Source organism: Salminus brasiliensis (assembly GCF_030463535.1).
Source record: "Salminus brasiliensis chromosome 20 unlocalized genomic scaffold, fSalBra1.hap2 SUPER_20_unloc_4, whole genome shotgun sequence".
Classification (NCBI taxonomy): Eukaryota; Metazoa; Chordata; class Actinopteri; order Characiformes; family Bryconidae; genus Salminus; species Salminus brasiliensis.
The window spans coordinates 75,001-87,500 of record NW_027326639.1 but is presented as its reverse complement, the minus strand read 5'-3'; the positions used below and the strand labels follow the sequence as shown (position 1 = coordinate 87,500).

The window sequence follows — 12,500 nt, the reverse complement described above, 5'->3', positions numbered from 1 at the left end:
CACCTACTGACTGCTACCAAACCCCATCACCTACTGACTGCTACCCAAACCCCATCACTTTCTGACTGCTACCCAAACCCCATCACTTTCTGACTGCTACCAAACCCCATCACCTACTGACCGCTATGAAACCCCATCACCTACTGACCGCTACCCAAACCCCATCACCTACTGACTGCTACCCAAACCCTATCACCTACTGACTACTACTCTAACCCCATCACCTACTGACCGCTACCCAGACCCCATCACCTACTGACCGCTACCCAAACCCCATCACCTACTGACTGCTACCCAAACCCCATCACCTACTGACTACTACTCTAACCCCATCACCTACTGACCGCTACCCAAACCCCATCACCTACTGACTGCTACCCAAACCCCATCACCTACTGACTACTACTCTAACCCCATCACCTACTGACCGCTACCCAAACCCCATCACCTACTGACTGCTACCCAGACCCCATCACCTACTGACCGCTACCCAGACCCCATCACCTACTGACTGCTACCCAAACCCCATCACCTACTGACTACTACTCTAACCCCATCACCTACTGACCGCTACCCAGACCCCATCACCTACTGACTGCTACCCAAACCCCATCACCTACTGACTACTACTCTAACCCCATCACCTACTGACCGCTACCCAGACCTCATCACCTACTGACCGCTACCCAAACCCCATCACCTACTGACTGCTACCCAAACCCCATCACCTACTGACTACTACTCTAACCCCATCACCTACTGACCGCTACCCAGACCCCATCACCTACTGACTGCTACCCAAACCCCATCACCTACTGACTGCTACCCAAACCCCATCACCTACTGACTACTACTCTAACCCCATCACCTACTGACTGCTACCCAAACCTCATTAACACCAACATGTATGTGTGTGATTGCTCCCCAGGTGTTCTATACAGAGATGAGGACTGGCCACTCCATTAGCTCACCTGTGACTCTGGACGTTCCTCTGAGTCTGGACATGCTCACTACTGTACGTCCACCCTGTCCGCTCTGTGTCTGCAGCATCGCTCTGTTACTGCATGTAGAACCTCTGAGAGCTCCACACAGAGGAGCTGGTGGAGGAGTCTACTGTAGTGGGTTTTATTGGAGGTGTATTGAAATGATTATTTCTGTCTTTCAGGGACAGTTTGATGGACAAGCAAATTTCGTAAGTGAAGACATTCTCTCTGTCCCGCTTCATCCAACCCTGACGACCCGGCTTCATCCAACCCTGTCTGTCCCGATTCATCCAACCCCGACGATCCCGCTTCATCCATCCCCGTCTGTCCCGCTTCATCCAACCCTGACGATCCAGCTTCATCCAAGCCTGACGATCCCGCTTCATCCAACCCCGTCTGTCCCGCTTCACCCAACCCCATCTGTCCCCCTTCATCCAACCCCGTCTGTCCCGCTTCATCCAACCCTGACGACCCAGCTTCATCCAACCCTGACGACCCAGCTTCATCCAACCCCGTCTGCCCCGATTCATCCAACCCCGACGATCCCGCTTCATCCAACCCCGTCTGTCCCGCTTCATCCAACCCTGACGATCCAGCTTCATCCAAGCCTGACGATCCCGCTTCATCCAACCCCGTCTGTCCCGCTTCACCCAACCCCATCTGTCCCCCTTCATCCAACCCCGTCTGTCCAGCTTCATCCAACCCTGACGACCCAGCTTCATCCAACCCTGACGACCCAGCTTCATCCAACACCGTCTGCCCCGATTCATCCAACCCCGTCTGTCCTGCTTCATCCAACCCTGACGACCCAGCTTCATCCAACCCCGTCTGCCCCGATTCATCCAACCCCGACGATCCCGCTTCATCCAACCCCGTCTGTCCCGCTTCATCCAACCCTGACGACCCAGCTTCATCCAACCCTGTCTGTCCCGATTCATCCAACCCCGACGATCCCGCTTCATCCAACCCTGACGATCCAGCTTCATCCAAGCCTGACGATCCCGCTTCATCCAACCCCGTCTGTCCCGCTTCACCCAACCCCATCTGTCCCCCTTCATCCAACCCCGTCTGTCCCGCTTCATCCAACCCTGACGACCCAGCTTCATCCAACCCTGACGACCCAGCTTCATCCAACCCCGTCTGCCCCGATTCATCCAACCCCGACGATCCCGCTTCATCCAACCCCGTCTGTCCCGCTTCATCCAACCCTGACGATCCAGCTTCATCCAAGCCTGACGATCCCGCTTCATCCAACCCCGTCTGTCCCGCTTCACCCAACCCCATCTGTCCCCCTTCATCCAACCCCGTCTGTCCAGCTTCATCCAACCCTGACGACCCAGCTTCATCCAACCCTGACGACCCAGCTTCATCCAACACCGTCTGCCCCGATTCATCCAACCCCGTCTGTCCCGCTTCATCCAACCCCGTCTGTCCCGCTTCATCCAACCCCGTCTGTCCTGCTTCATCCAACCCTGACGACCCAGCTTCATCCAACCCCGTCTGCCCCGATTCATCCAACCCCGACGATCCCGCTTCATCCAACCCCGTCTGTCCCGCTTCATCCAACCCTGACGACCCAGCTTCATCCAACCCTGTCTGTCCCGATTCATCCAACCCCGACGATCCCGCTTCATCCAACCCCGACGATCCCGCTTCATCCATCCCCGTCTGTCCCGCTTCATCCAACCCTGACGATCCAGCTTCATCCAAGCCTGACGATCCCGCTTCATCCAACCCCGTCTGTCCCGCTTCACCCAACCCCATCTGTCCCCCTTCATCCAACCCCGTCTGTCCCGCTTCATCCAACCCTGACGACCCAGCTTCATCCAACCCTGACGACCCAGCTTCATCCAACCCCGTCTGCCCCGATTCATCCAACCCCGACGATCCCGCTTCATCCAACCCCGTCTGTCCCGCTTCATCCAACCCTGACGATCCAGCTTCATCCAAGCCTGACGATCCCGCTTCATCCAACCCCGTCTGTCCCGCTTCACCCAACCCCATCTGTCCCCCTTCATCCAACCCCGTCTGTCCAGCTTCATCCAACCCTGACGACCCAGCTTCATCCAACCCTGACGACCCAGCTTCATCCAACACCGTCTGCCCCGATTCATCCAACCCCGTCTGTCCTGCTTCATCCAACCCTGACGACCCAGCTTCATCCAACCCCGTCTGCCCCGATTCATCCAACCCCGTCTGTCCCGCTTCATCCAACCCCGTCTGTCCCGCTTCATCCAACCCCGTCTGTCCTGCTTCATCCAACCCTGACGACCCAGCTTCATCCAACCCCGTCTGCCCCGATTCATCCAACCCCGACGATCCCGCTTCATCCAACCCCGTCTGTCCCGCTTCATCCAACCCTGACGATCCAGCTTCATCCAAGCCTGACGATCCCGCTTCATCCAACCCCGTCTGTCCCGCTTCACCCAACCCCATCTGTCCCCCTTCATCCAACCCCGTCTGTCCAGCTTCATCCAACCCTGACGACCCAGCTTCATCCAAGCCTGACGATCCCGCTTCATCCAACCCCGGCTGTCCCGCTTCATCCAGTCCTGACAGTCCTGAGTTGGTGTTTGTTCAGGAGGTGATAATTGGGAAGCTAAAGGTAGCAACGCCTTACCGGGTGAGCGTTGGGGCGTACGGCTGGGCTGGGGAGGGTCGTCCCAGCATGCCCCGGGACGTCAGCACTGCATCTCGTGGTAAGGCACAGCCTGAGGACGCCACTAGTGTGTATCCCATCAGTTAATATTGATCCATCAGTCCCGGCCCCTATTGATTATTAGCTTAAGCTCTAGGAACTGTGTTGGGCTACAGATCATCCGTCCTTCTGGACCTTAGCTCTCTCTCTCCCTCTCTCTCTCAGAACAGTGTATGCCCCCCTCGCCCCCGACCCAGCCCGTAGTGGCTGCTGTGTCAGATACAGAGTTGGCGTTGTCATGGCAACATGGGGAGAGTGAGGGCAGTGCCCCTGTGCTGCACTTCCTGGTGGCCTATATCAGGTAGGAAAGCCCTGACCCGACCCTAGACTCGGACCCTGAGGGATAATGAGGTGCTGCCAGCACCAACCAGCAAAATAACCGTTCTATTCAGAACCAGGTTCTTTGCCTGGTCGAAGCATTCTTTGCTTTGATGTGTGTGTGTGTGTGTGTGTGTGTGTGTGTGTGTGTGTGTGTGTGTGTGACAGGCCCGAAATGGACACAGAGTGGACGTATATACGGGAGCCAGTGGAGTCCAGATCCATGGTTCTGAAAGGTCTAATTCCAGAGACAGAGTACCAGTTCGTCATCAGAGCTGTAAACACACATGGGGTCAGCCCACCGAGTCCAATAAACCCACCGGTCCGCACACTAGGTAACACACACACACACACACACACATACATTCCTCTATAGTGCTGGAGCTTGTGTTACCGTTATGGACTGCAGGTTGCCAGATCCTGCCCGCATGCTGGCTGGGGTTGGAGAGGTATTGGGCCCCTTCCCCTAGCCCTCAGTACCTCCATCTGACCAGACTGAGACCATAAGACCCCCACCGAGAGGACCCCTTTAAACACACACCCTCTCAGTCTTCTGAGGTTCACACACTTACGATGATCTTTCCCTCGCTTTCCTCTGAGAACCTTCAGCAGCTTCATCAGAGGGCTGAGATCTTTCAGCTCTGATCCTCAGTCTTCCAGACAGAACCGGGTTCTTCTAGAACCTCAATTGAGCAGCTTTTCTGCTGTTTGAGCTCCTTTATTAATGTCCTGATCCTGACTGATGTCTCGCGCTCACACTCGCGCTCACACTCGCGCTCACACTCGCGCTCACACTCAGGGAAAAAACACAGCGCATCCAACAAGAACCAAAGCCCCCCCCGATCTCTCATACAGCAGTAACTCAGGGACGCTCACAGGAAGCTCTGCTGGTCTTTCACGCTACCTTGACTCAGAGTGGGGTCTTCTCGATGGTTCCTGATGGGGAGATAACTCACTGAATGTGATTCTCTCTCTCTCTCGTTCAGGTCCGGCCGATGTGGGCAGTGGAGATTACGAGCTTTACCTCACAAAATCTCACACTAAAGACGAGGATGGCTTTGACATTGACGACTCTGACTATGACATCTTCATAGAGGAGGTACATCCCATCACATTACATCACATCCCATCACATTACATCACATTACATCACATCCCATCACATTACATCCCATCACATTACATCACATCCCATCACATTACATCCCATCCCATTACATTACATCCCATCCCATTACATCACATCACATTACATCCCATCCCATTACATTACATCCCATCCCATTACATCACATCCCATCACATTACATCCCATCCCATCACATTACATCCCATAACATTACATTACATCACATTACATCCCATCCCATTACATCACATCCCATCCCATTACATCCAATCACATCACATTACATCCCATCCCATTACATAACATTACATCCCATCCCATTACATCCCATGCCATCCCATCACATCCCATGCCATCCCATCACATCCCATTACATCCCATCACATTACATCCCATTACATCCCATCACATTACATTACATCCCATCCTATCACATCCCATCACATTTACATCACATTACATCCCATGCCATCCCATCACATCCCATTACATCCCATCCTATCACATCCCATCACATTTACATCACATTACATCCCATCCCATTACATTTCATTGCATCACATCCCATCACATTGCATTACATCCCATTACATTACATTACATCACATCCCATCCCACCACATCCCATTACATCCCATCACATTACATTACAGCACATCCCATCCCATCACATCACATCCCATCCCATCCCATCCCATCCCATCACATTACATCCCATTACATCCCATCACATTGCATTACATTACACCCCATCCCATCACATTCCATTACATCACATTCCATCCCATTACATCACATCCCATCCCATCCCATCCCATCCCATCCCATTCCGATATTCTGTTCACTTCAGCACTTATATGACTGTACTGTACTGAAATGGACAGGCAGAGGCTGCAGACAGGTTAGTTAGTGCAGTGCACTGGCCACCAGTCTTCCCCACACAGTGCCGGTTGTGCAGCTGGGGCAGTTGGGCTGACCACTGGTTTAATCAGACGGGATGGTTATAGTATAGAGGACAGCTAGCAGCCGGCCCGGACAAGCCCCCTCATTTTCCCTATTCCTGCAGCTGAAGCCGTTTCCTGCCGTCAAGACCAGCAACCGGCGCGCCCAGCTCAGATCCCGCTCCGGACCGCCCAGGAATGGAAACGTCATCTACAGAATGAGAACACCACCCGCCCCCCAGAACACACCCGCCCCCCAGAACACACCCGCCCCCGACAGCAGCAACTTCACCTCAGCCATTAGAGTCTGGACCCTAACCACCACACCTGGGCCCACAGCACTGACCACTACCCAGTCCACTCCTACAACCTCCACTGCTCCTCCCAGGACAAGCCCCGCCCCCTCCACCCCAGCCCCGCCCACTCCCGGCCCCTTGACGACGGTGTGGACAGGGCCGGATCCGCGGGTGTACGACGTTCCGTGTGAAGACACGGTCTGCCCCCCCGACAGTTTCTGCATTAATGACTACGACAGCGGGGGCTCGCGCTGCCACTGCACCCTCGGGCACCAGGGGGAGCTCTGCTCACAAGGTGAGAACCCGATCCACACACCAAGCCCTGAGATCTCAGTCATCAGAAGTGTGTATAGATACTGATCAGCCATAACATTAAAACCACTGAAGGGTGCAGTAGAGCCCAGGGGGTCCCCCTGCTGTCCTGCTTGTTTAGCACAGTCTGGACCTTCTCTCTGGGGGCAGTGACCCCGTGGAGGAATGCTCCTCCTCCTGTAAGCTGGTGTGTGAAGGGAAAGGTTGGATAAAGGTGTGTGTGTGTGTGTGTGTGTGTGTGGTCACGGTGGTGTGTTGTTCCACACAGGTGTCAGCATCCAGTTCCCAAAGTTCTATGGATATTCTCACATGACCTTCGAACCCCTGAAGAACTCCTATCAGGGCTTCCAGATCACTCTGGAGTTCAAGGTATCCCACCTGAGCTGGTCAGAGCCTCTCACACACACCCTGAGCTCGTGATGCTCAACCAGGGGCTTAACTTGTAGAACACACACACACGTGGCAGAAATGCGGTACTGTAGTGGTGCTGTACTGGCTGTATCAGTAGTGTGTGTGTGTGTGTGTGTGTGTGTGTGTGCGTGTGTGTCAGGCGGACTCTGAGGACGGGCTGGTGCTGTACTGTGGGGAGAACGAACATGGCCGGGGGGATTTCATGTCTCTTGCCATCATACGGGGAAAAGTGCACTACAGGTATACTCCAGCAGGGGGCAGCTTCTCACTGTTCTATACTACTGTATATCCTGTGTTGCTATGGTGATGTTCTGTGTTGCTGTGGTGTGTTTGAGTGCAGGTTTAACTGCGGTACGGGGGCGGCACAGATCGTCAGTGAAAGCTTGATTGTGATTGGCCAGTGGCACACAGTCACTTTGTTCAGAGACGGCTTGAATGGCTGGCTGAGACTGGACAATGATACACCTGTGTCAGGACGCTCACAGGTACCCGTACACACCTGTACCATTACACACCTGTACCATTACACACCTGTACCACCACACACCTGTACTAATACACACCTGTACTAATACACACCTGTACCATTACACACCTGTACTAATACACACCTGTACCATCACACACCTGTACTAATACACACCTGTACCACCACACACCTGTACTAATACACACCTGTACCATTACACACCTGTACCACCACACACCTGTACTAATACACACCTGTACCATTACACACCTGTACCACCACACACCTGTACTAATACACACCTGTACCATTACACACCTGTACCATTACACACCTGCACTAATACACACCTATACCACCACACACCTGTACTAATACACACCTGTACCATTACACACAGGTACTAATACACACCTGTACCATCACACACCTGTACTAATACACACCTGTACCATTACACACCTGTACTAATACACACCTGTACTAATACACACCTGTACCATCACACACCTGTACTAATACACACCTGTACCATCACACACCTGTACTAATACACACCTGTACTAATACACACCTGTACCATCACACACCTGTACCATCACACACCTGTACTTTTACACACCTGTACTAATACACACCTGTACCATCACACACCTGTACTTATACACACCTGTACCATCACACACCTGCACTAATACACACCTGTACATCACACACCTGTACTAATACACACCTGTACCATCACACACCTGTACTAATACACACCTGTACCATCACACACCTGTACTAATACACACCTGTACTAATACACACCTGTACCATCACACACCTGTACCATCACACACCTGTACTTATACACACCTGTACCATTACACACAGGTACTAATACACACCTGTACCATCACACACCTGTACTAATACACACCTGTACCATCACACACCTGCACTAATACACACCTGTACCATCACACACCTGCACTAATACACCACCTATACCACCACACACCTGTACTAATACACACCTGTACCATTACACACAGGTACTAATACACACCTGTACCATCACACACCTGTACTAATACACACCTGTACCATTACACACCTGTACTAATACACACCTGTACTAATACACACCTGTACCATCACACACCTGTACTAATACACACCTGTACCATCACACACCTGTACTAATACACACCTGTACTAATACACACCTGTACCATCACACACCTGTACCATCACACACCTGTACCATCACACACCTGTACTTTACACGACCTGTACTAATACACACCTGTACCATCACACACCTGTACTTATACACACCTGTACCATCACACACCTGTACCATCACACACCTGTACCATTACACACCTGTACTAATACACACCTGTACCATCACACACCTGTACCATTACACACCTGTACTAATACACACCTGTACCATTACACACCTGTACCATCACCATCACCTGTACTAACACACACCTGTACTAATACACACCTGTACCATCACACACCTGTACTAATACACACCTATACCACCACACACCTGTACCATCACACACCTGTACCACCACACAGCTGTACTAATACACACCTGTACTAATACACACCTGTACCATCACACACCTGTACTAATACACACCTATACCACCACACACCTGTACATCACACACCTGTACCACCACACAGCTGTACTAATACACACCTGTACCATCACACAGCTGTACTAATACACACCTGTACCATCACACACCTGTACCATCACACACCTGTACCATCACCATCACCTGTACTAACACACACCTGTACTATACACACCTGTACCATCACACACCTGTACTAATACACACCTATACCACCACACACTTGCTACCATCACACACCTGTACCACCACACAGCTGTACTAATATACACCTGTACCATCACACAGCTGTACTAATACACACCTGTACCATCACACACCTGTACCATCACACACCTGTACCATCACCATCACCTGTACTAACACACCTGCACGGTCACTCACAGGTATGCTGTGTGTTTTTAGGGTCAGTACAGTAAGGTAACGTTCCGGACTCCCCTGTATGTGGGCGGAGCTCCCAGTGCTTATTGGCTTGTGAGAGCTGTGGGGACCAATCGTGGCTTTCAGGGGTGTGTCCAGAGCCTGTCAATCACGGAAAAACCCACTGACCTCCGACCCTGGCCCGAGGAACGCCTCAGCGGAGCAGACATTGGTAAGGAAAACGTGCCCACACACACACACACACACACACACACACGCACACAGTGTTTCGGTATATGCTAATTGTGTCTATATGCATGGGTCTATGTAGATGTTTAAGTGTGTGTGTGTGTGTGTTCCAGGTGAATGCAGTAACAGTGTGTGTGATGACGTCACCTGTGCTCATGGTGGAGTGTGTTTCCCCACTCGAGCCGACAGCTACATCTGCCTCTGTCCACTGGGCTACAGAGGGGTCCACTGTGAGGAGAGTGAGTCTCACACACACACCCCCCCCCCCCCACACACACACACATTTACATTTACATTTACATTTGTGGCATTTAGCAGACGCTCTTATCCAGAGCGACTTACAAGGTAACCCGTATTACAGATGTGGGCCAGTGTAGTGTTAGGAGTCTTGTCCAAGGACTCTTATTGGTGTAGCACAGCACAGTCACCCAGACCGGGAATCGAACCCTGGTCTCCCACATGGTGTTGTTGTAACACAATGGTAGGTGGTGTGTTATCTGTTGCGCCACACCAACCACACACACACACTCATACTGATGTTTACTGTGTGGTGTGTGTACCAGGCTTTCTGCTGACCCTGCTCAATTTAATGAAAGCCTGCAGTCGTACGCTAGCGCCCCCTGGCCTCAGTCCTCTCAGACCTACCTGTCCTTCATGGAGTTTGAGATCATCTTCCAGCCGACCAATCAGGACGGCACGCTGCTCTACAGCGACGATGCGGCCAGCCAGGACTTCCTGTCCATCAACCTGGCGGGGGGGTACGTGGAGTTCCGTTTCGACTGCGGCTCCGGACCCGCCATCATCAGGTGAGTCGGTCTGGGGCTTGTTATTTCAGGAGGAACGCTGGAGGAGCAGGCGTCCACATACTTTTGGTCCATGCAGTGTGTACAGTGTACCGTGCTCAGCCACCTAACACCGAGAGACGGAGCAGCAGCAGGTGATGAGGGGAGGTGTCCCGCAGCGTCTCCACCTGTGCTTCAGTGTGGCCACGTTCACTAGCTGACTGGGTGAGGTGGGAGGGTTCCTCTGTACACTGGTCACTGCCCAGGTGTGTCCAGCTGCTCTGTGGTGGGGAGTGGGGGGTGTTGGGGGGGCTGTAGTATTATAAGGGAGGCTCAGACTGGATTCTGTTTCAGCTGCCTGGGCGGCTCTGCTGCAGCTCAGCTGTTGTGGAGATGCAAGGTTTCTGCATGACAGTGTGTGCCTATTCAAATGAATGTGTGTGTGTGTGTGTGTGTGTGTGATCTTCAGGAGTGAGGAGCCGGTCAGTATGAATGTGTGGCATGAGCTGCGTGTGTCCGCACGGCAAAGAACGGAATCCTGCAGGTGGACGAGCAGCGGCCAGTAGAGGGCAGTGCCGAGGTCAGACGAACACTTTATACACTGTGTGTGTGTGTGTGTGTGTGTGTGTGTGTGTGTGTGTGTGTGTGTGTGTGTGCGTGCGTGTGTGTGTGTGGTTTGAGTGAGTTATATTTATGTACAATAAAACAGTACAGTAATATGCGTGTGTGCGTGCGTGCGTGTGTGTGTGTGTGTGTGTGTGTGTGTGTGTGTGTGCGTGCGTGCGTGTGTGTGGTTTGAGTGAGTGAGTTATAGTTATGTACAATAAAACAGTACTGTAATATGCGTGTGTGTATTGTGTGCATGTGTGTGTGTGTATGTATGTGTGTGTGCGTGCCTGTGTGTATGTGTGTGTCTGGGTATGTATGTGTATGTGCGTGTGTGTATGTGTATGTATGTGTGTGTGTATGTATGTATGTGTGTATGTGTGTGCGTGCCTGTGGGTATGTATGTGTGTGTGTGTGTGTGTGTGTGTATGTATGTATGTATGTGTGTGTTTGTGTGTGTGTGTGTGTGTTTGTGTGTGTGTGTTTGTGTGTTTATGTGTGCGTGTGTTTGTGTGTTTATGTGTATGTGTGTGTGTGTGTGTGCGTGTGTTTGTGTGTGTGTGTTTGTGTGTTTATGTGTGTGTGTGTGTGTGCGCGTGTGTTTATGTGTGTGTGTGTGTGTGTGTGTGTGTGTGTGTGCGTGTGTGTGTGTGTGTATGTGTGTGTGCGTGTTTATGTGTGCGTGTGTTTGTGTGTGTGTGTGTGTGTTTATGTGTGTGTGTGTGTATGTGTGTGTGTTTGTGTGTTTATGTGTGTGTGTGTGTGTGTGTGTGTGTGTGTGTGTGTGTGTGTGTGTGTGTGTGTGTGCGTGCGCGCGCGTGTGTGTGAGAACAGGGGGCGTTCACTCAGATTAAGTGCAGCTCTCCGCTCCACATCGGTGGAGTTCCTGATTACGACAGAACAGGAGCAGCGCTGGAGCCTCCGAGCTTTCACTGAGCCGTTCAGAAGGTACTGAACACACTGGCCACAAGTTTACAGACACCCTCAGCTTTCCCACATCCACACTCTGAGATGATTCTTTCAGTGGAGCTGAACCTTTACACACACACAGCTGGTCTAGACCCTGTAGAGAGGAAGTACTGCCAATAGAATAGGACCAACATGAAGCTATTGGCTCCATGCTGCCTAATGCCAGGCGTGGGCTAGAGGGGTATAAAGCCCCCCAGCATTGAGGAGCTGTGTTCTCTGGAGTGATGGTGGAGGAGCTCCATCCAGTACTTTTGGATGGAGGAGGTGGAGATGTTTGGCCCCTGTCAGATCGCTGCCTCAGAGCTGGAGTGGAAATGAGAGCTATGAC

General features: G+C 52.1%; 1 protein-coding gene across 1 annotated transcript in view; it reads left to right on the top strand.

Annotated features, from left to right (window-relative positions):
• The window catches only part of LOC140548778 (pikachurin-like), a gene marked incomplete at its 5' end in the record, with an annotated part of 17,091 nt that overhangs the window by 3,985 nt on the left and 606 nt on the right, over nucleotides 1-12,500 (top strand). Inside the window, 15 exon segments of the mRNA XM_072671932.1 lie at nucleotides 929-1,015; nucleotides 1,166-1,192; nucleotides 3,565-3,682; nucleotides 3,847-3,982; nucleotides 4,168-4,334; nucleotides 4,986-5,098; nucleotides 6,195-6,660; nucleotides 6,946-7,046; nucleotides 7,228-7,328; nucleotides 7,429-7,573; nucleotides 9,612-9,798; nucleotides 9,929-10,054; nucleotides 10,379-10,393; nucleotides 10,396-10,621; nucleotides 11,067-11,109. Of these exon segments, the coding sequence (XP_072528033.1) occupies nucleotides 929-1,015; nucleotides 1,166-1,192; nucleotides 3,565-3,682; nucleotides 3,847-3,982; nucleotides 4,168-4,334; nucleotides 4,986-5,098; nucleotides 6,195-6,660; nucleotides 6,946-7,046; nucleotides 7,228-7,328; nucleotides 7,429-7,573; nucleotides 9,612-9,798; nucleotides 9,929-10,054; nucleotides 10,379-10,393; nucleotides 10,396-10,621; nucleotides 11,067-11,109 (2,058 nt within the window).